This window comes from Musca domestica, unplaced genomic scaffold (genome assembly GCF_030504385.1).
Source record: "Musca domestica strain aabys unplaced genomic scaffold, Musca_domestica.polishedcontigs.V.1.1 31, whole genome shotgun sequence".
Classification (NCBI taxonomy): Eukaryota; Metazoa; Arthropoda; class Insecta; order Diptera; family Muscidae; genus Musca; species Musca domestica.
This window is the reverse complement of record NW_026712309.1, coordinates 8,118,686-8,143,443: the sequence shown is the minus strand read 5'-3', so window position 1 is coordinate 8,143,443 and position 24,758 is coordinate 8,118,686. Positions and strand designations below refer to the sequence as shown.

Below are 24,758 nucleotides of genomic sequence, written 5' to 3'. Positions count from 1 at the left end.
ATATATATAAAAATCAATTGTTGTTTGTTGGTAACGGAATCAGTTGAAAACGGCTGGACCGATTCGCATAATTTTTTGTACAAACGTTCGTCATACCCCGAGTTAGGTTTTTAAAGAAAAAAATATTGACCACGCCTCCTTTTACGCCCACTATTACGATTTATCTAAAATCTTTATATTTGCCAAAATATTGAAGATATCGGTTTGAGAATTATTACACGAGATGCTGTTGGCTTTCCATCCAACCCTAAGTACTTATTTAGGGGGTGAGGATCGCGCCTACTTTTAAATCTATCTCTCTATATGTAAAAGAAAGGAAAGGTCGCAGGTCTGATTTTAACGATTTACACAAATTCGGAATTGCCTCTTGGCAGAAAAGAATAAAATCCAAAAAAAATCGCGTAAAAATGTGAAATTTGAACATTTTCATTTTGACTTTTAAAATGTACAATAGTAATGTTTTATATTGCATATTGTTTCCATTTTCACTTACTATTTTCGAATGTACATTTGTAGTGTTTTTTTTTTTTTTTGAATTCTAATATGATGTGTAGGGTTTTTTTTTGGGTAGTATAAAGCCACAACGGATAAAACTGTTATTTATAGATTTTATGTATTTATTCGTTGTCGCTTTATATAAAAATTCTAAAATCGGGAAAAATCGACAATTTTTCAAATGAATCGATTCTACCGATAAAAAATCAGCGAACCAGTTGAAGATTCTTTTTCTTTTTTCTATATTGAAGTGTATATTTTTTATTGGTTTGAATTCTGAATGAATAATATTAAAAATGAAATGAGGCCGCAATACGATGTTAAATGCTTTCTACTCCAGGACCTACATCGTGCTTCAGCTGAAAGATGCGAACACATTTAAACAAACAAAAATGACCGAAGAAGCGTTATGGGGTTAATTTCAAAAAGTGGACCTGATTCTTTCATATGACAATAAATTGTCAAATGAGAACACAAAATGCAAAATACATTGGGACTGCAATCAGTCAAATACCGACTATAAAGAACGCAAAATAGAAATTCTACCTAAACATTCAATATACCTTTAATCGCTTTGGCAGGTCATAATATGGGTCATAACCCCTGATAACGGAACAACCCGATTTCAAGTATATTCTACATTTTAACCATATTTTTCGTACCAATTTTAGCTTATGTTGATAATTTAAGAAGAAACCATTTTTGCAAAAAATTATCACGTTTTGGTATCACCATCATATGATTTAAGGTATTTTCGGGGTCTTGGCCACTTTTTTTCATTTTTTGGCCCTTATTTGACATCTTTGTTTCTAAGAGGGAAGAAAACCTCTTCTTATAAATTTTTATTTTTCGGAAAAGTGCGCATCTTAGTCTTGAGGCTACCTGGGGTAAAAAACCCTTGGGTAGAAAATCATCTTACAGATAATTATCCTCATAGGAATTTATTTAAGTATAGTCCCCACATTAGTATACCCCCAAGTCCACTTTCCCAACCAATGTGTGGTCAGAAAAGAAAATTTGGTATTCTATAGAATTTGTAACCCCCAAGAGAATATTGGTTGGGAACGTAGATTTGGGATGTACGTCTATATGAAATAAACTCCGAAATGTCAATCTGGGACTCATTCAGTCGGAAATTGTGGCAGAAACATGAAAAAATACGAAATTATAAAGTAACTTTATTGGATCTCCGCCGCACAATTTAAATGACAAACAATTAATGCCCATCTTACGGTAATCGGAGCAAAAGAGTAATTTTTTTGGCTATTCTGACAACATTCTGCCTTCAAGTATGAGGTGAACAAAACTGAATACCACGCAGTACGTTGGAAATACAAATTTCAAATTATAGCTCATTTGAATGCTTTTTACAATACCAGGAATTGAGCTGAATTTTCACATGGGGCTATTATAGATGTTCTTTATCATATAGGTATTTAACACTCAAATTAAAGCCTATAGCTGAAAAATAAGATCAGGGTATTAAAAATATTTAAAACCGACGGTAGGGCCATGAATATTAATTTTTATTTAGTCATGGAGTCATTACTCATAATCAAGTCATTTCTTATAATCAAAATTGGAGTAATTATAATGGCGTCATTGCTTATAATCAAAATTGTGCCGCCTACATAAGTCAGATCTGTGATTTATTATGCTTTAAAGACTAAAAGTACGGGCCGGAAACGCGGACCGGGCCAGCTAGTATATATATAAAAATCAAATGTTGTTCGTTGGTAATGGAATTAGTTGAGAACGGCTGAACCGATTTGCATATTTTTTGGTACAAACGTTCGTCGTTAAAGAAAAAAATGTTGACCACACCAACTTTTACGCGAACTATTTCGATTTATCTAAAAGCCTTATATTTGCCAAATAATGAAGATATCGGTTTGAAAAATGTTACACGTGATACTGTTGACCTTCCCCCCAACCCTAAGTATTTATTTGGGGCTGAGGAACTGACCACGCCTACTTTTTAATCTGTATATATACAGATTGTTGTTCGTTGGTAATTGAATCAATTGAGAACGGCTGGAACGATTTGGAGGATAATTTTTTAATATTCGTCCCACCCCGAGTTAGGTTTTTATGCAAAAAAGGGACCACATCCAATTTAACGCCCAATTTTTTCGATTTACCTAAAATCCTAATATTTGCCAAAATCATGAAGATATCTGTTTTACAGTTAATATACGACGTAATCTGGACTCTCTCTCCAACCCTTCGTATCTGTTTGGTGTCAGAGGAACTGACCACACCTACTTCTTTAAATCTAGATGTAAAAACGTTAAAAAAGTGTATTAACACATCAGTTGAGAAAGGCTGGGCCGATTTGACTCAAATTTTCTGTAGGTTATTTGAAATTATAGTGGAAACCTTTTTATGGAAGAAAGTTTTGAGAAAAGCCTCTAAAATAATCGTGGAACTGAAAAAATTGACTGTTCTATTTTGATATGGAATTTTGTGAAGATTTTTTTTTTCAGAATCGAGATATTTTGCACATTTGCTATACATGCCGTTATATGGCTGCCATATCAAAATTTTCAATTTTTCAAAGCATCAAAACATTTAAAATCTCAACGTACTTTTGAATTAAGGCTATGCGTAATGGAGAACCAATAATAAACAGTTATTGCCGGTATTGATTTCACAATACTGAAAACTTTAAATGCCAAATTATAATTCATTAGGTAGAATTTTGTAACAAAAACATGCAAAAGGACTAATTTTTAGTGGTATTATTATATATACCTAGTTTTAGTCTTTAATGCATAGTTTTAGTCTTTAATGCATAGTTTTTAAAGCATAATAATTCACAGATCTGGCTCATATAAGTGGCACAATTGTTAGTATAAATGGACTAAATAGAAATAAATAAGCATCGCAAAAAGGTCAATACAGGTTCATGTACAGGGCTATTTATAGTGTTTCAAAAAACCTGATCCTATTTTTCAGCTAGAGGTTTTAATTTAAGAGGTTAAAACCAAAATAATATTTATTTTTTTATTTATTTATTTAATCTATTAGTCTATGGATAATTCCTTACAGACTATATATGTACATAACTAATAATTGTATAATTAAAATTAAGAATTTAAAAACATTATTATTTTACTTTTTATAGTATTAATATCCATTGTAAAATCGATAAAATTATAAAACGCGTTAAAATCTTTTGAAATTCTTGTTAAAGGATCAGCATTTGCATAGCTCATCCTGGAGAATTGAATTGCTAGTGGTGCATAGTGGTGGGTAGTACGTTGAGGAACATTGAAATTTATGTTGTTAACAAGAAAACCAGCAGAAATATCACCCATAATCACATTATAAAGAAATGAGGCATTTAGTATTTTTCTACGGCTTTCCAGGGTTGGCAGCTTGATCAGTGAGAGTTTATCAGTGTATGGTGGAAGATTATCATATGAAAAGTTGAAACTTCGTAGACAGAAAAGTAGGAATTGTTTTTGAACAGACTCGATGCGGTCGCTGTGTGTTTTATAAATTGGATCCCATATGACTGAAGAGTATTCCAAAATTGGGGGAACAATTGACATGTATAAATTTTTTGAAACATAAGGATCCTTAAACTCTTTACTCCAACGTTTCACAAAACCAAGAACTGATTTTGCTTTGTTTATAGAAACAGAAATATGAGATTTAAAGTTAAGTTTACAATCCAATACAACTCCAAGATCAACGAATGTATCAACTTTTTCCAGAGAATAGTCACCGAGGGTGTAACAAGTATCCAATACTTTTTTTCTTGTGAATCTCATAAGTTTGCATTTCGAATAATTAATTTCCATAAGATTAATGTTGCACCAGTTAACAAACGAATTCAAATCATTTTGAAGCAACTGATTCTTACATATCTCCGAAATGCTAAGAAATATTTTCACACGTCGGCATACATCAAAATATTTGAAAATTTTATAGATGAATGTAGAACATTTATAAATAAAGAAAATAGGATTGGTCCTAGATGACTTCCTTGTGGGACTCCAGAAGAAACCATAATACTCTTCGAAATGGCAGTTTTAAAACATACTTTTTGTGTTCTATTTTGTAGATATGAAAAAATCCATTCGGAACTTCTATTTGTAAATCCAATGTTTTTAAGTTTTAATCGTAATAATTTATGATTAACTTTAACGAATGCCTTGCTGAAATCTGTGTAAATTACATCAGTTTGCTTTCCTTGAAGAAATCCTCGATTTATAACTGTAGTGAACTGAATGAGGTTTGTTGTTGTAGAACACTTCCTCTGAAATCCGTGCTGATAGGGTGTAACAATAGAACTAATGCAATGGATAAGGTTTTCAGTAATCAGTTTTTCGAAAAGCTTTGGAATCACGCTTAATTTTGCTATTCCTCGGTAATTGGCCACATCAGATTTATTTCCGTTTTTAAAGAGTGGAATGATATTCGATGTTTTCCAAACCTCAGGAAAAACAGCTTGAGTTATGGAAGCATTGAACAATATAGTAAGAGGATAAACAAAAGCATCGGCGCACTTCCTTAGGATGCAACTCGGGATATTATCTGGTCCAAAATCATAGCTATACTTTAAAGTTTTCAATCCATTTAAAACCATAGAGCTGTTTAATAGTGAAATAGATATTGATTGATTAGTATTAATTTCGAAGGGGTAGTTGTTGCCGCTAAATGTTTTAGTAGAATATGTTGTACTGAAGAAGTCTGCAAACATGTTAGATATAACATTTATATCACAGGATTCAGCATCATCGTACTTTAAATTTGGTGGAAAATCGGTGGATTTGCGCTTCGAATTGACAAATTTGAAGAAAGACTTCGGATTCTGTTTAAAGTTGTTTTTGAGTTTTGTCAGATAATTTGAATAGCAAATATTATTCATAGTAGTATATTCAGACCGTGCTACAGAATATCTTCCGTAGTCAATGGAAGATCCTGTCTTTTTATATTTCTTATATTGTTTATTTTTCACATTTTTAGCCTTTGCCAAAGCTGTAGAGTTCCATGGTGGCCCAGAAAGCTTCTTAATTACATATTTCGGTACGCTAATATCAATAAAATCGTATAGCTTTTTGTAAAAAATATCGATAGCACCATTTAAATTGTAAGTGCTAGACAAAAGGATATCCCAGTCTGTGTTATGCATAAGTTGACGTAACTGCTCAAAGTTTGTTTTCGAAAAACATAAGGATTTCTCACTTTGAGTCACGGGTATGATTTGGTTTCCAGTAGGAAACGAAACATTAATTTTGATAGTTGGATGGTGCTGGTCTTCGGGAAATGTTAACGGATCAATTCGTTGAATGTAACATTCATCCACTTGATTTACAAATATCAGGTCCAATAACTTATTATAGGTGTTACGGATACAATTTATTTGAAAAATACCAAGATCAAATAGTGTATCGAAGAATAATTCATAAAATTTGTGTATATTTTCAGGCAGCAGGTATTTATCCCCAGGTAAAAAATTCCACAACATGTTTGGTATATTAAAATCGCCAAGTATACAAATTAGATCCTCTGGCTTAGTTTTTTGTAAAACTGCTTTTAATGCATGGCTATGCTTTTCATAAATTATTTGCGATGATGATGGAGGAATATAAGAGCATGTTATAAACATTTTTTTCAAATTGTTTTTTACTTCGACGGCAATGAACTCAATATCTAGGGAAGAATCAAGATCCAGTAATTGGCAAGAAAATGTATTGGAGACAGCTATGAGCACTCCACCGCCGTTGCTTACACGGTCACGTCTAAAGATATTGTATTGTAATATAGCACATATAGTAGAAAGTATACATCAACTGTTTATAATAGATACTACCCCCAAAGTAAACTAAATCGATTCGAAAATATAATCAAAACTCTCCAAATAGGTAAAATCAGGAAACATTGACATTGAAAAATTTGCGCGATGAGGTCTTCTACCCCCTTAGAAGCTAAGATGCCAAATAAGGACAAAATCGATTGAAAAATGTAAATTATTATTCTTTAAAAACTATGTATTAAAGACTTTACCTATATATATATATATATATATATATATATATATATATATATATATATATATATATGGAGAGTTTTGATTATATTTTCGAATCGATTTAGTTTACTTTGGGGGTAGTATCTATTATAAACAGTTGATGTATACTTTCTACTATATGTGCTATATTACAATACAATATCTTTAGACGTGACCGTGTAAGCAACGGCGGTGGAGTGCTCATAGCTGTCTCCAATACATTTTCTTGCCAATTACTGGATCTTGATTCTTCCCTAGATATTGAGTTCATTGCCGTCGAAGTAAAAAACAATTTGAAAAAAATGTTTATAACATGCTCTTATATTCCTCCATCATCATCGCAAATAATTTATGAAAAGCATAGCCATGCATTAAAAGCAGTTTTACAAAAAACTAAGCCAGAGGATCTAATTTGTATACTTGGCGATTTTAATATACCAAACATGTTGTGGAATTTTTTACCTGGGGATAAATACCTGCTGCCTGAAAATATACACAAATTTTATGAATTATTCTTCGATACACTATTTGATCTTGGTATTTTTCAAATAAATTGTATCCGTAACACCTATAATAAGTTATTGGACCTGATATTTGTAAATCAAGTGGATGAATGTTACATTCAACGAATTGATCCGTTAACATTTCCCGAAGACCAGCACCATCCAACTATCAAAATTAATGTTTCGTTTCCTACTGGAAACCAAATCATACCCGTGACTCAAAGTGAGAAATCCTTATGTTTTTCGAAAACAAACTTTGAGCAGTTACGTCAACTTATGCATAACACAGACTGGGATATCCTTTTGTCTAGCACTTACAATTTAAATGGTGCTATCGATATTTTTTACAAAAAGCTATACGATTTTATTGATATTAGCGTACCGAAATATGTAATTAAGAAGCTTTCTGGGCCACCATGGAACTCTACAGCTTTGGCAAAGGCTAAAAATGTGAAAAATAAACAATATAAGAAATATAAAAAGACAGGATCTTCCATTGACTACGGAAGATATTCTGTAGCACGGTCTGAATATACTACTATGAATAATATTTGCTATTCAAATTATCTGACAAAACTCAAAAACAACTTTAAACAGAATCCGAAGTCTTTCTTCAAATTTGTCAATTCGAAGCGCAAATCCACCGATTTTCCACCAAATTTAAAGTACGATGATGCTGAATCCTGTGATATAAATGTTATATCTAACATGTTTGCAGACTTCTTCAGTTCAACATATTCTACTAAAACATTTAGCGGCAACAACTACCCCTTCGAAATTAATACTAATCAATCAATATCTATTTCACTATTAAACAGCTCTATGGTTTTAAATGGATTGAAAACTTTAAAGTATAGCTATGATTTTGGACCAGATAATATCCCGAGTTGCATCCTAAGGAAGTGCGCCGATGCTTTTGTTTATCCTCTTACCATATTGTTCAATGCTTCCATAACTCAAGCTGTTTTTCCTGAGGTTTGGAAAACATCGAATATCATTCCACTCTTTAAAAACGGAAATAAATCTGATGTGGCCAATTACCGAGGAATAGCAAAATTAAGCGTGATTCCAAAGCTTTTCGAAAAACTGATTACTGAAAACCTTATCCATTGCATTAGTTCTATTGTTACACCCTATCAGCACGGATTTCAGAGGAAGTGTTCTACAACAACAAACCTCATTCAGTTCACTACAGTTATAAATCGAGGATTTCTTCAAGGAAAGCAAACTGATGTAATTTACACAGATTTCAGCAAGGCATTCGATAAAGTTAATCATAAATTATTACGATTAAAACTTAAAAACATTGGATTTACAAATAGAAGTTCCGAATGGATTTTTTCATATCTACAAAATAGAACACAAAAAGTATGTTTTAAAACTGCCATTTCGAAGAGTATTATGGTTTCTTCTGGAGTCCCACAAGGAAGTCATCTAGGACCAATCCTATTTTCTTTATTTATAAATGTTCTACATTCATCTATAAAATTTTCAAATATTTTGATGTATGCCGACGTGTGAAAATATTTCTTAGCATTTCGGAGATATGTAAGAATCAGTTGCTTCAAAATGATTTGAATTCGTTTGTTAACTGGTGCAACATTAATCTTATGGAAATTAATTATTCGAAATGCAAACTTATGAGATTCACAAGAAAAAAAGTATTGGATACTTGTTACACCCTCGGTGACTATTCTCTGGAAAAAGTTGATACATTCGTTGATCTTGGAGTTGTATTGGATTGTAAACTTAACTTTAAATCTCATATTTCTGTTTCTATAAACAAAGCAAAATCAGTTCTTGGTTTTGTGAAACGTTGGAGTAAAGAGTTTAAGGATCCTTATGTTTCAAAAAATTTATACATGTCAATTGTTCCCCCAATTTTGGAATACTCTTCAGTCATATGGGATCCAATTTATAAAACACACAGCGACCGCATCGAGTCTGTTCAAAAACAATTCCTACTTTTCTGTCTACGAAGTTTCAACTTTTCATATGATAATCTTCCACCATACACTGATAAACTCTCACTGATCAAGCTGCCAACCCTGGAAAGCCGTAGAAAAATACTAAATGCCTCATTTCTTTATAATGTGATTATGGGTGATATTTCTGCTGGTTTTCTTGTTAACAACACAAATTTCAATGTTCCTCAACGTACTACCCACCACTATGCACCACTAGCAATTCAATTCTCCAGGATGAGCTATGCAAATGCTGATCCTTTAACAAGAATTTCAAAAGATTTTAACGCGTTTTATAATTTTATCGATTTTACAATGGATATTAATACTATAAAAAGTAAAATAATAATGTTTTTAAATTCTTAATTTTAATTATACAATTATTAGTTATGTACATATATAGTCTGTAAGGAATTATCCATAGACTAATAGATTAAATAAATAAATAAAAAAATAAATATTATTTTGGTTTTAACCTCTTAAATTAAAACCTCTAGCTGAAAAATAGGATCAGGTTTTTTGAAACACTATAAATAGCCCTGTACATGAACCTGTATTGACCTTTTTGCGATGCTTATTTATTTCTATTTAGTCCATTTATACTAACAATTGTGCCACTTATATGAGCCAGATCTGTGAATTATTATGCTTTAAAAACTATGCATTAAAGACTAAAACTATGCATTAAAGACTAAAACTAGGTATATATAATAATACCACTAAAAATTAGTCCTTTTGCATGTTTTTGTTACAAAATTCTACCTAATGAATTACAATTTGGCATTTAAAGTTTTCAGTATTGTGAAATCAATACCGGCAATTACTGTTTATTATTGGTTCTCCATTACGCATAGCCTTAATTCAAAAGTACGTTGAGATTTTAAATGTTTTGATGCTTTGAAAAATTGAAAATTTTGATATGGCAGCCATATAACGGCATGTATAGCAAATGTGCAAAATATCTCGATTCTGAAAAAAAAAATCTTCACAAAATTCCATATCAAAATAGAACAGTCCATTTTTTCAGTTCCACGATTATTTTAGAGGCTTTTCTCAAAACTTTCTTCCATAAAAAGGTTTCCACTATAATTTCAAATAACCTACAGAAAATTTGAGTCAAATCGGCCCAGCCTTTCTCAACTGATGTGTTAATACACTTTTTTAACGTTTTTACATCTAGATTTAAAGAAGTAGGTGTGGTCAGTTCCTCTGACACCAAACAGATACGAAGGGTTGGAGAGAGAGTCCAGATTACGTCGTATATTAACTGTAAAACAGATATCTTCATGATTTTGGCAAATATTAGGATTTTAGGTAAATCGAAAAAATGGGCGTAAAATTGGGTGTTGTCCTTTTTTTGCATAAAAACCTTTTCAAATTGTTTTTTACTTCGACGGCAATGAACTCAATATCTAGGGAAGAATCAAGATCCAGTAATTGGCAAGAGAATGTATTGGAGACAGCTATGAGCACTCCACCGCCGTTGCTTACACGGTCACGTCTAAAGATATTGTATTGTAATATAGCACATATAGTAGAAAGTATACATCAACTGTTTATAATAGATACTACCCCCAAAGTAAACTAAATCGATTCGAAAATATAATCAAAACTCTCCAAATAGGTAAAATCAGGAAACATTGACATTGAAAAATTTGCGCGATGAGGTCTTCTACCCCCTTAGAAGCTAAGATGCCAAATAAGGACAAAATCGATTGAAAAATGTAAATTATTATTCTTTAAAAACTATGTATTAAAGACTTTACCTATATATATATATATATATATATATATATATATATATATATATATATATATATATATATATATATATATATATATGTATATATATATATATATATATATATATATATATATATATATATACTAGTACTAGCTATAGTACTAGTATACACAAACATTTTGGCTGCAGACCTTGGACATTCCAACAGGACTCAGCACGCGCCACCCAAGAATGGTTACAAAATGAGGTTTCTCGCTTCATTTCCAGGGCACAATGGCCACCAAAATCTACAGATACCAACCCGTTGGACTATTGTGTCTGGAGTATTTTGGGAAGCAAGGTTGGCACTAAAAAATACCAAAGTGTCGATCACCTCAAGCAAGCGCTTCGCCGGGAATGGGCCAAAATACCTCAGAGCTACATTCGGGATGACGGTTTCATTGGCCGTTACATGGCCATAATTCGTGCCAAAGGTGAGCAATTCGAACAAATCTAAACTTATTCTAAAATTTGATGCTATTTCCGACATTTTTCGCTTTCATTCAATAAAATTAAAAAAAAAAATGTAAAAAATATGCCGTTTGAATTTGTTGCAGATTTTTCATCTTACCCTTGGGAAAACAAGTGGCAGTTACATTGAGATATTTAGAAACAGGGGACAGTTATGGAAGTTTGATATTGTGTCTACACTGCATTATATTAAGTATTAAGAAATTGATTCTTCATATCGGTTTCCGTACCCATCAATTTTTAAATTCCAATCGGTTCCCGTTCGATAAACAGTCTCAGCTCATCTCCCGCCCGAAAATTCTCGAAAAAAATTGCAAACCTAGTAAACTCTTGCAGGTTCTGGAACAGAGAAATAATATATATTGAATCAAAAAAAAAAAAAAAATCTTGATGTCAAGACAATACAGAGAAAAAATGTGAAAACCCTGTAAAAATATCACTGGTGTTATGAAATCATAACAACATAGTCACCAATGTTAACTAATTTAAACTGCTAAGGCAATTTGCAAAATTCTATGGAGTAAAATTTTAAGACAAAAATATTGGATTTTTCAAATTTTTATTTGTTATTCTTTTCTGTATTTGTGGTTTTTATAATAGCATGTCTCTGCCATGAGCTGTTACTCTATGTATTGTGGACACAAACTATTTGCTCAAAATTCATTTTGTCTAGTCTTTACCATTTTAGGTCTTTGCAAAATTTTTGGAAAGGTCTATAGAATAAATTTTTAAAACAACAACTTAAGATTTTTTAAACTTTTGTCATTTGGTTCTGTAATTGTGGTTTTTATATGAACTTGCCTCTGTCATGAGCTGTTACTCTATGTATTGTAGACACAAACCATTTGCTCGAAATGCGTGTTGTCCAGCCTTTACGATTGTAGGTCTATGCAGAAAATTTCTTTTGCGGATTATAGTTCGAGTTTAGTATATTAAACAAAAAGGGAGAAGATAGGACCAGACAGAGTAAAAATATTGTTACCCGGTGTTAATACATCTGTTGTTACGATATCGTTACAACATAGTTACGAATGTTAGGCTATTTTAGCCTCTAATGCTATGTTCTCATTGCACTTTCAATCATGTTTTTCGCTCTCAGAACTAGGTACACGAATTAACCCGTTCATGCGGCACGATTCGTAATTCATAGTAAAATAATTCCTTTTTTCAAAAATTTTGTTTGTTGATTTTAATTGGAATTTATACGAAAATACATGAAATTCTCACTAATATGAATAGAAGAAATTATTGTTTTTTCCCCAAAGATCTATATATATAAAAATCAATTTTTGTTTGTTGGTAACGGAATCAGTTGGAAACGGCTCGGCCGATTTGCATAATTTTTTGTACAAACGTTCGTCATACCACGAGTTAGGTTTTTAAAGAAAAAAATATTGACCACGCCTCCTTTTACGCCCACTATTACGATTTATCTAAAATCTTTATATTTGCCAAAATAGTGAAGATATCGGTTTGAGAATTATTATACGAGATGCTGTTGGCTTTCCATCCAACCCTAAGTACTTATTTAGGGGCTGAGGATCGCGCCTACTTTTAAATCTATCTCTCTATATGTAAAAGAAAGTAGTGTTAGTTACTACTCTTATAACATAAAGACCGCCGGTCTGATTTTAACCATTTAGACAAATTCGGAATTGCCTCTTGGCAGAAAGGAATAAAAAACCAAAAAAATCGCGTAAAAATGTGAAATTTGAACATTTTCATTTTGACTTTTAAAATGTACAATAGTAATGTTTTATATTGTATATTTTTTCCATTTTGACTTACTATTTTCGAATGTACATTTGTAGTGTTTTTTGTTTTTTTTTTTTTTTGAATTCTAATATGATGTGTAGGTTTTTTTGGGTAGTATAAAGCCACAACGGATAAAACTGTTATTTATAGATTTTATGTATTTATTCGTAATACCCAATAAATACATAAAATCTATAAATAACAATTTTATCCGTTGTCGCTTTATATGAAAATTTAAAATCGGGGAAATTCGACAATTTTTCAATGGAATCTAATTTCAAAATAATAGTACATTCTACCGACAAACTTAGGTATCACCTTTAAAAATTTGCCGCAAAAAAATTCAGCGAACCAGTTGAAGATTATTTTTCTTTTTTCTATATTGAAGTGTACATTTTTTTTTTTGGTTTGAATTCTGAATGAATAATATTAAAAATGAAATGAGGGTGCAGTACGATGTTAAATGCTTTCTACTCCAGGACCTACATCGTGCTTCAGCTGGAAGATGCGAACACATTTAAACAAACAAAAATGACCAAAGAAGCGTTATGGGGTTAATTTCAAAAGTGGACCTTCTTCTTTCATATGACAATAAATTGTCAAATGAGAACACAAAATGCAAAATACATTGGGACTGTAATCAGTCAAATACCGACTATAAAGAACGCAAAATAGAAATTCTACCTAAACATTCAAGACACCTTTAATCGCTTTGGCAGGTCATGATATGGATCATAACCCCCGATAACGGAACAACCCGATTTTAAGTATATTCTACATTTTAACCATATTTTTCGTACTAATTTTAGCTTATGTTGATAATTTAAGAAGAAATCATCTTTGCAAAAAATGATCACGTGAACATGATTTAATGTATTTTCGGGGTCTTGGCCACTTTTTTAATTTTTTGGCCCTTATTTGACATCTTTGTTTCTAAGGGGGAAGAAAACCTCTTCTTATAAATTTTTATTTTTCGGAAAAGTGCGCATCTTAGTCTTGAGGCTACCTGGGGTAAAAAACCCTGGGGTAGAAAATCATCTTACAGATAATTACCCTCATAGGAATTTATTTAAGTATAGTCCCCACATTAGAATACCCCACTTTCCCAACCAATGCGTGGTCAGAAACGAAAATTTGGTATTCTATTGAATTTGTAACCCCCAAGAGAATATTGGTTGGGAATGTAGATTTGGTATGTACGTCTATATGAAATAAACTCCGAAATGTCAATCTGGGACTCATTCAGTCGGAAATTGTGGCAGAAACAACAAAATACGAAATTATAAAGTAACTTCTTTATCATATAGGTATTTAACACTCAAATTAAAGCCTATAGCTGAAAAATAAAATCAGGCTATTCAAAATATCTAAAACCGACGGTAATTATAATTTTTGCCATGAATATTAATTTATATTTAGTCATGGAGTCATTACTCATAATCAAGTCACTACTTATAATCAAAATTGGAGTAATTATAATGGCGTCATTACTTTTAATCAAAATTGTGCCGCCTACATAAGTCAGATCTGTGATTTATTATGCGTTAAAGATTAAAAGTACGGGCCGGCAACGCGGACCGGGCCAGCTAGTTTATTATATAATTAATTTTACAAATTCAATACACATTTTCAACTTTTGTGTAAATGTTGACATTTTGAACATATTTTTGTATTTTTTATACCCTCCACCATACTATGGAGGGTATATTAATTTTGTCATTCCGTTTGTAACTCCTCGAAATACTTATGTCAGACCCAACAAAGTATATATATTCTTGATCAGCGTAAAATTCTAAGACGATTCGTCTGTCTGTCTGTCTGTTGTTATCACGCTATCTTTCAGACAAATTGAGATAGAAGGCTAAAATTTTGCACACATGTATATTTTGCCAGTAGGCAGGTTAAGTTCGTAAATGGGCCATGTAGATCTAGGTTATCATATAGCCCTCATATAACGGTACCTCCCGATATTCGGTATTTTGATGATTTTAGCGACATTATTCACCGGAATTGTTTCAAATTTGGCATTTGAAGTTCGTAATGGATACCTCAGCCTAAGACAGAAAATAATCTGTGTAGGTCCACGTCTTCGTATAGCCCCTATATAACGGTACTCCCCGATATTCGGCATTTTGATGATTTTAGCGACATTATTTAACGGAATCGTTCCAAATTTGGTATTTGAAGTTTGTAATAGATACTGCAGCATAAAACAGAAAATGGACCATGTAGGTCCACGTCTTCGTATAGCCCCCATATACCGTACCCCCCGATATTCGGTATTTTGATGATTTTAGCGACATTATTTACCGGGATTTTTTCACATTTCGCATGTGAAGTTCGTAATGGATACTTCAGCCCATGCCAGAAAATTGTCTATGCAGGTCCACGCCTTCGTATAGCCCCCATATAACGGAACCCCCTATATTCGGTGTTTTGATGATTTTAGCTACATTATAAACAGATTTTTCTTCAAGTTTCGCATTAAAATATTGTAATAACTTATGACAAAAGTTGCCTATGCAGGTCTACGTCGTCGTATAGGCATTCGGTATTTTTAAGATTTTAACAGAATTTTTAACAGATTTTATTTATTTTTTTTTTTTGGAAATTGTTAAATTTGTACCAAATGGTGGAGGGTATTAAAAGTTCGGCCCGGCCGAACTTACAGCTTTTTTACTTGTTTATTTTTGCTGCTGGAGAGACACTTGTCAAAATTTTTTTCTGCCGATACAAACATTTTGAAAATATTGCCTCTTTTGTTTTCAGATTTCTGTGGAAATTTCAACTCGTGGACAAAATCCGTACCTCGGATGGGAGAGCAAATAAAATTTACTTTCGTTTGAATGTACATACGCCATTTAACATTGTAGTTTTCATTCATAATTTTCAGTCTTCCTAATTTTTTTTAATTTCATTAAATTTTTCTATTTTTAATTTTGGAATGTCATAATTTATTTTTTCGATAAATGCTCTTGTTTGTTGGGGATGGCACACATTTCATCTTAGTTCTGAGAGTGATTTGAATCAATCAGCAAATTTTGTGTGGGGAATTAAGTAGATATTTCTTAATTGTCGACCATCAAAACGAGGAATAGAGAGCGAATCACGTGTCATGTGAACTTAGCATAAGGCTAATTGCATTTATGTAAGTCTATGGAATAGAATTTTGAAACCAAATTTTTGGATCATCCAAACTTTTGTTCGTTATTTATTTCAAAGTTAATATACCCTCCTTCCCTGCACATTGGGAAGGAGGGTATATTAACTTTGTCATTCAGTTTGTAACATACCTAAAAAATTATTGTAGACCCCAATAAAAGTGTATATATTCATAATCAGCATAAAATTCTAAGACAGACGATGTCCGTCTGTCTTTTGAAATCGCGATACAGCCCACATTATTTGATGTGTTGAAAATGAGACATATCGGTCCACGTTTTGGTATAGTCCCCATGTAATGGTACCTTCCGATATTCGGTATTTTGTTGATTTTTTCCAAATGTTTTAACGGATTTGTATTAAAATTGGTCCCCATATAGCGGTACCTCCCGACATTCGGTATTTTGTCTGTCTGTCTGGTGTCTGTCTAAAAATAATAATAACGGGTATAACGGGTTCTAGCTCCGGTGGCGAAACATTAAATATTTAGGTCCGCGTTTTCCGAACATAAACCTATAACTACCGATATTCGATATTTTGACAATCCTTGTCACATTTACCCATGAAATTGTTTCAATTTTGTTATTTTAGAAGATTTGATAGATTACAATCCTCGAAGTATAAAATTGTCTGTAGAGGTTCCCGTTTGGGTATGGCCCCACATAAGTTTATCTGCATTATGCAAAAGGTCTTATTAGTATTTGTAGTTTAAAGTGGAGCACGCTTTAATTCAGCTACTTTTATACAAAAATGTTTCCATTACCCTAAGGTGGAGGGTATTACAAATTCGGCCCAGCCGCTCTTAATGTTTGTTTACTTGTTTATATTAACATGTCTCTGTCATGAGCTGTTATTATAGATAGTGTATTCTCAAACTATTTGTTCAGAATGCATTGTGTCTAGTCTTTACCTTTTTATGTCTTTGTATTAAAGCCTCAAAAAGTAGAACATATTTTGCCATTCAAATTTACTCTTTTGAGTTACAACAAATAAAGAAATATCTATTTTTTCGTATGCACTACAGGGTGATAATCGAAAAATTCATTACGCCATAACAAGTAAGCGTGAACTATGGTTAAAATTTCAGCTAGAGGTTTCGTATACTAAACAAGGACTATTATTATTGCACTGTGTAATATGTTATACATCAAATTACTTCCGTAACCATAAGCAATCCAAAACGGATTGGGAGAAGTAAGATTATTACATGAAGATTTAAAATAAGAGTTACCTGTTTTAAAACGCCAACTAGAAGTTCGTCGACATTATGTTGTATGCCACTGGACGTTTCAATAAATTTGGCGTCTCGGGAAGCGGCAAGAGCCTTGCCATCTACATTGAAAAAGTAACAGCTTTGAAATATACGATAGGATGGTAGTGTATTTAAATAACTTACCTTGTGAAGAAATTACACGTGACCTAGCCAAGTCAGCTTTATTGCCAACAAGAATAACGGCTTTGTCCTTGGTGTAGTTCTCCTGCCACAAATAATTGATGATTTCTTCTGCAACGCGGAAGGACGATTTTTCCACAATGGAGAAGACCACTACACAGCCATGGGGTTCGTATGTAGACAATGAGTTTTCCACCTAAATGACATTAATGTGAACGGAACAAAGGCATTAGCGTGTTGGAGTTGGTTTCTGCGTTCCGCAACGCCATTTACTCACACTCATCTCAACGCTCGGGTGATCGATAAATACCAATTCGGATTCCTCATCGTCCAAAAGAACACTAACCGTTTTTTCGCCGAATTCATCATCTAAAACTCAAATGTGAATTATTCACTAAAACATACCAAAAGTTAAACAGCTAAACGAGTGAAAAGATAAACATCTAATAGGTGGGTGGGAAGAGGGATGGTGCATAGGGGACTTCTGACTTACTGTGACTTAAGTCGTGAATTATTTGCATGTAAACTCGTTCAAAGCCTATGAAAGCGAATTGCATTTCAAGCGACTTCTAATATATCTACTTACCTAGACTTGCGTCGTAAGTGTGCATGTACTCAGATGTCATAAATTGATTGACCAGAGCCGTTTTGCCGACCCCAGCATCACCCAGCATTACAACTCGATAACGTGGTGGCGGTGGAGGTTCGACGTTTTCCGAATCTTCGTCTGGAGAAGCCGGAACGGAATCCACGTTGGCATAACCTCCCCCGCAACAGGAACCATCGAATGGAGACCGTTCGCTAGCTCTGCAATAGAAGATACAAAATAAGTAAGGACATGAAATGTATTCGAAATATTCCATTTATTTAAGCACATTTGCTTAAATACTGACTTAAAACTTGAATATGTCAGGACGAAGAAGAAATTGAGATCTGCTCTGCCACTGTCCAGCACTCATTAACGTGAGACACAGGTTGGTGGGGGAACAAGTGTCACATGATTTGTCTTCGTTCTGTAACACTGACCCTACAGTACAGTAATTCTTCAATTATCCAGACGATTTAGGTGGCTAAATACGACGCGGCAAGATCTCTAGCCGTGGATCACCCTCATGACCCTCATATATCAGCTACATTCGGTATTTCTAAGATTTTAACGGAATTTTTAACGGATTTTATTGTTTTTGAGAATTGCCAAATTCGTTCCAAATGGTGGAGGGTATTTAAAGTTCGGCCCGGCCGAAATTACAGTTTTTTTACTTGTTTCCACTATTCTTCATTCTTCCAATTTCCTATTAGGATAAACACAATGAACCAGCAGGTCTCCGATTGGAGCGGTTACCAAAATGGAAACCGCGCGTCCTTTAACCTAACCTAAGCACAATTGCCAATTTTGTTCCATAACAAAATTATTTCTCCCGGCATTTGTCGTTTTTTATTGTTGGTTATTGTTGTTTTGATTCAATAGATGGCGTTGGTAGTAGGAACATATGTTATGTCTCCATATCGTGGCATAGCATCATGTTAGAATTTAACAGACCTAACACTTTTATAGTGGTTTTGCTGATTTTTATCGCTTCAATGTAAAAGGTAATGCTCTGGAATAGATTGTTCAGACCATGTCTATCTTATCTGATCCTTTTTACAGCGGGTTTCCGCCATTATTCGGTTTTACATATTTCCGTAATATTTCCAATGCATTCTTTGCATGTCGTCGTCCATCTATTGCCTGATCGAAACAACAAAATTTCAAAAATGGATTTCAACATTCTCTGCTATGGTTTGCCAAAGCGGTTTTAAAATTCTATTTTTTATTAATATAATTAATATAAATTAATATAAATAATATTGCAGTTCTAAAGTTAACATTGATTGCATTCATATTTTATGATTTTTGTGACAGATTTGAACCACTGTCCATTGGTTCAAAGGCAAAACGTTCAAGTGAAGGCTCTATGCAATGATATTGCATTACTGTTACTCACCTGCTATTTGTGGAGTTGACACTTGTGTTACTGCGAGATCGTCGAGATATAATAGAGTCTCCACAATTGACTACATTGCCCTTACTAATGGAGAAGTGTCGTAAGCGGTAAAGATCGTCGCTAACTCTTGGATTGTATGGGCGGTCCGGCAATGAACATACTCTTGGCCGGAAGTGATCTGGAACTATTAGCGAAAGGGTATGTTATGTTTCAGGCTACCTGTGTTCTAAGGAAAGACTTTACTAACCTGGAAGTTCAAGAAAATTCGAAGTTCTACGTTGACGGCCCCTGTTTGACGCTTGAAATGCTAACGGTCCTATATCGTCATTGGATACCAGGGAAGCATTTGAACAAGCACTCTTCATCGATTCACGAGAACTGCGACGGCTGGCTAGATAAGCCAAGCCTCCTTTGGAGCTTCCTCGCCTGCGTGGCTTATAATTGGCTGCTGTAGGTGTGGATGATTCCCCACCGAATTTATGTTTGCCTCTTTCGCCGTCACCGTCTTGTGTTAAATCGCTGGTAGATTTTCTGTGTCGCAATGAAACCACACTATCCGAACAAGTACGGTCCAGGGTTGAATGAGAGCTGTGAAGAACCTGAATAATCAAATCATTATTGGTTAAGAGACTAAATCATTTAATTAAGTCGAGTTTGATTACCTGGTAACCGGGATTGGACGTAATGTTAATTGCATGTCTTCGTTTGCGCATAATTGAGGCCTGCTCCGCGAGTGGGCTCAAGTCCTGAGTCTGGTCAGATGTTGTAGTTTGCCGTGTTGAGGTGTCCGAATAACTAAACGACGTAGTTGTTGTGGCCACAGTACTGGTTTCAGATTCCGCAGAGAGTTGGGTGCAGTCCGTAACACACGAATCCCTTTTAAGGTAATAATTATTCGGTCCCAATCCCTGATATCCGCCCATATTCGATGAATCAGTCATGTCCCATTCATCACTTCGAGCCGGGGAATTTTTGCTATTGAATCGTGGCAGATGTTCCAAAGGGGATGAACGCAGTAACTTTTTTGAATTATTTCTATGTGGTTCGTACAAATTGGGCGAAATGGGTGCACCTGCATGATTACTCTCGAAATATCTGCCAGTAAGAACAGGATTTTCGCTTACATCGTCCTCATCGACGTCTGGTGACACTGGTTCGTAATACTCAAATTTTCGGCTCGGCGAATCCATGACGGGACTAATGGCTTCAAAGACGAATTTGCATGTTGTGTGTGGACTTCGTCTCGGAGACAACGGTGTCTGGCTGCCACTATACAAGTTGCACGACGGGGAGTCCATTGAGTTATCATTTGAATACATTCCCTTTGGACTTCTTGACCCCGACGATGGTGTGTGATAATAGGAGGCCGAAGATTGCGCATCGTCGGCACTATCATTGGCAAACGTTGTCGTAATTTTAGGACTACGGGGCGGATTGTCGCGACTGCTTGACCGAGTATTTGGAGCCGATGATGTCGTTGGAGCATCCGAGCAGCTGCTGTGGCAACTGTAATTGCTACGTATCGAAGGACTCCTCTGTGTGGGATGAGTCGATGGCTTTGTAACCGAATCGTAGGCAACACCACCGATCTGCATTGGAAGATTTCTGAAAAAAAACTCCAATTAATCCGGTTATTCCATCAAGTGGAGAATACACATTTATAGAGTGGCTCCAACACAGTTCAACCAAAAGTTTGATTCCACTTAAACGGGGTCACTCTATGTTCGAATATTGTTTTGTATTTACCTCGACTGTTTTGGATTTTTGAACGGAAGGGGCGATGATGACGTCCGAGTGGCAACTTTGGCCATTGCTGTCTTTGAAGTAAATCCTGCTCCGGTCTCATCCCAGCTATAATGATGTTGTTCAAATTTTGTATTAAATCGGGGGCTTTGTGGTGGATGTCTCGGGCTGGTCATTTTGACAGTTAATGCTGCGGTAATTTTGCCAATGTTCTGTACCCTCCTTAATTCATTATGCCTGTGCAAACATGCGTCCGGAGCGCCTTACTGATACCAATAGACAGAAATATATACACACACATATATATAATAGAACTCTTTATATACATTTAGCGAGACGCATAAAATACTAGTGAGCAGAACAGGTTGGTGCTTTACGCTGCTATATTTGAATTCCACCATTCCTACGCAGGCAGATAATAAATAACGTCCTGACGTGTTCACCAGCCACAACTGTTGATTTTGAACTTTGCTTTTATTTATTCAGTTCACAGTTCACACACAAACACACATCCACGCATAAGATCCGAGAATTAAATTGCCACTAACCGTAGCCTCACTAAGACCGCCACCGTGTCCAATTGTGTTTGTGTGTAATTATTTATGTTTATACCTAACACATAACGATGTGAAACATTCTTCCTTGCAGCGATGTAGGGAATGCCTTTGTGTGAATGTATGTATAGGTACATCTCTGGAACCAATGTTTGTCCGATACATTAATTAATAGCTGTTATTTTATTTGCATATTCTTCACATTGACTAGCGAGTTGGAGGCTATACATACATACATGCTTGTCTCTGCATACAATACATAGCATTTAATTCAGACACATTTGTCACTGTGTTCTAGTCCATGAAAAATGCTAATTGAAATTCTCGAGAGTCTGTAAATCAAATATATTTTTTTACTTCATTGCACTGCTACTTTTTGTTGGAAGATCTGGGCATGAGTTGACTTATTTGACTATATCGAAACAGAAGGAAACATGGATCGATTTGTTGACTATACGACACTATGTTGGGAGGGGAATATTAAAAGTGTGATTGTGCCAGAAAGTTTGTAACACCTAGAATTGTTTGTCCAAAACCCACCATGTATTTGGTCTGTACATTTTAATTTGAAATTAAAAGGTCGTTGGGGTGTAAAATGGACCAAAACAGAAAAATGTTCCTGATTTTGACAGGATGAGTAATCTGCATTTTGGATGGTTATCGGATAATATATAAAATTAAAAATTCAACCGCGAATATTTGTAAATGCTGAAAGTTACTTCCCGGCGAAATCACATATACATGGAAGAGGCACTTCTGACCTTAACTTTGATGCTGATTTTGTTGACGTATATAGTCTGAAATCGAAGTTATGGCAAAATATTTCCGGTAAAAAAAAAACAATTAAGATAGTATCAGTCGGTTTTGCCGACCGTTTTATACCCCCGCCTTGAGTTATGATTATTCAAATTGTTGGCCCATTTATGTGGGAGGTTCCGAAACAGTTGGACAATGCTGACCAATTCGTATCTGATCTAAAACTGATATAAATATTACAACGTGTCAGATTTATACTCGACAAAATAGAAAAAAAACCTATGGCAAAAAATACATGTTCATATACATGTGTCGTACATGAACTGATTCTATTTTTCTGTCATATGCCTTAAAAGTAAATATCAACTGTAGGGCAAAATGATTTCAGAAGAGTCAGAGTTAATTACGCTTTAACACATATATTTTCGATCAAAGTAAAACTCAATGACGATTAACCCATGTCAGCCTGTTTGTCTGCCAATCGCTTAAATTTTCGATATATTGTGTAAGGTGTTTCGCTACCCCCAAAGTAGCCCAAATACAAATTTTGACCCAAATCGGTTGCAAAATATGGTCAATATCCTCGAAATAGGTAAAATCATGAGGTATATTTTGTGTGGGCGCTACTCCGAAACTTTGCCCCACATTGAAAATTGTCTGCGAAAATGTTTTCTACCACCTTAGGGCCAAATAAATTGAAAAGCTAAATCAGGGGATATCTTCATATAAGGGACTGAGAACTTAAATGCAATTAGTATGAAAACAAGTTAAAAAGTATCAGTCAGGATTGCCGACAGATACGTACCCACAGCCTATGCTCGATTATTTAAATATATTTTGACTTGTGTTATGATTAATATAGTATAAATATTGCGACGTGCCAGGTATGGACTATATCAACTTCTTCCTTCACTTTACATGAGATATGTGATAATTTTTAGAAAAGGTGAAAATGTGCGTGAGATAGTAGATGTAGTCTTCCGAAGTACTCCATTCTTACTTCATCTAATACAAAAAAAATTGATATGGGCAAAATTACAAGAAAATCGAACAATTATATCCAAATTTATGCGAAATCATAAATTACCATAAATTTCATATTCGTATCTGCTTTCTGGTTGAGAGAAATATTAAGGCATAGCAAGTTGCAAAGAATCGCGTGAGTTTCCAGAAGGGGTTCGCAGATATATATCATCTTCACAACAGATCTTGTGTTAGCAAAATGTTTATATGTGTGAAATTTGAAGAGAGTTGGATGCTTATTTCCTTTTAAGGTTTTGTTTTTGAACATACTGAACCCTATGTGGGGGAGGTACCAGAAGAAATGATCCGATCTCTACCATGTGCAAAGTTGGAAACGTTGACATTTCGTGGGAGAGGTACGAGAAGGAGTGGACCGATATTACCCATCTCCAAAGTCGTTCTAAGTTTGACAATAATATTATAGTTTTGACCAAATCGGATACTCCCTTCGAGAGCTATCGTGCGCACCAGCCAGCCAGATAGACGGACGGACGGACATCGCTATATCGACTCCAAATGTCCTGAAACGGCTGTATCAAATAACTAGCCATATGGCTTAGTTTATAAAAACCATTTTTAATTCTTTTCAAAATTTTTTTAGTAAGAACGATATGCAGTGGACTAGGGACCTCCAAATCAGTCCTATACACAGTTGCTCCCAAGTTAAGTGCAAAACTAATATCGGCTAATATCTAATATCGGCTGTTATTATATCTTTTCGATAGATAAAAAAGTGATGTTATCGGACACATAAATCGTTTTTCGCTATTACAAACTTCATTTAAGTATAAACTGTCCGATAGGCAAAAGGTCAGACCATCTTCCCTTTATCTTTTAACATAAAGTTTACCGAATTCATGATGCCATATTTTATATATATTATATGTCAATAACAGCTCAATCTATTTAAAAAATAAACTGGATAACGCAAGTCGTTTATTTTATATTGAAGAATTGAAATTGAACGAAATTTATTAAAAATTCGCTTTGTTTATTATTTCTAAGCTAAAATAAAGATGAATTTGTGTTACTTTTATAAAAATCTTGCGATATTTCTTTAAAAAATCATTTATTTTAACGGAAAAATGAAAACACCATAATGTGAACTTTATCCTTTAATTTCCATAACGTAGGGTATAACAAAACTGT

General features: G+C 34.1%; 1 protein-coding gene across 1 annotated transcript in view; it reads right to left on the bottom strand.

The window, feature by feature from the left end:
* Positions 1–24,516, bottom strand: part of LOC101890059 (uncharacterized) — a 29,135-nt gene extending 4,619 nt beyond the window's left edge. The window contains exons 1-8 of the mRNA XM_059125018.1: positions 21,280–24,516; positions 20,196–21,138; positions 19,781–20,132; positions 19,534–19,717; positions 18,135–18,355; positions 17,826–17,917; positions 17,552–17,744; positions 17,387–17,487 (exon numbers count right to left, since the gene is read on the bottom strand). Of these exons, the coding sequence (XP_058981001.1) occupies positions 17,387–17,487; positions 17,552–17,744; positions 17,826–17,917; positions 18,135–18,355; positions 19,534–19,717; positions 19,781–20,132; positions 20,196–21,138; positions 21,280–21,452 (2,259 nt within the window). The 5' untranslated portion in view covers positions 21,453–24,516. The remainder of the gene's footprint in view (positions 1–17,386; positions 17,488–17,551; positions 17,745–17,825; positions 17,918–18,134; positions 18,356–19,533; positions 19,718–19,780; positions 20,133–20,195; positions 21,139–21,279) is intronic.
* Between the last annotated feature and the right edge of the window lie 242 nt (positions 24,517–24,758).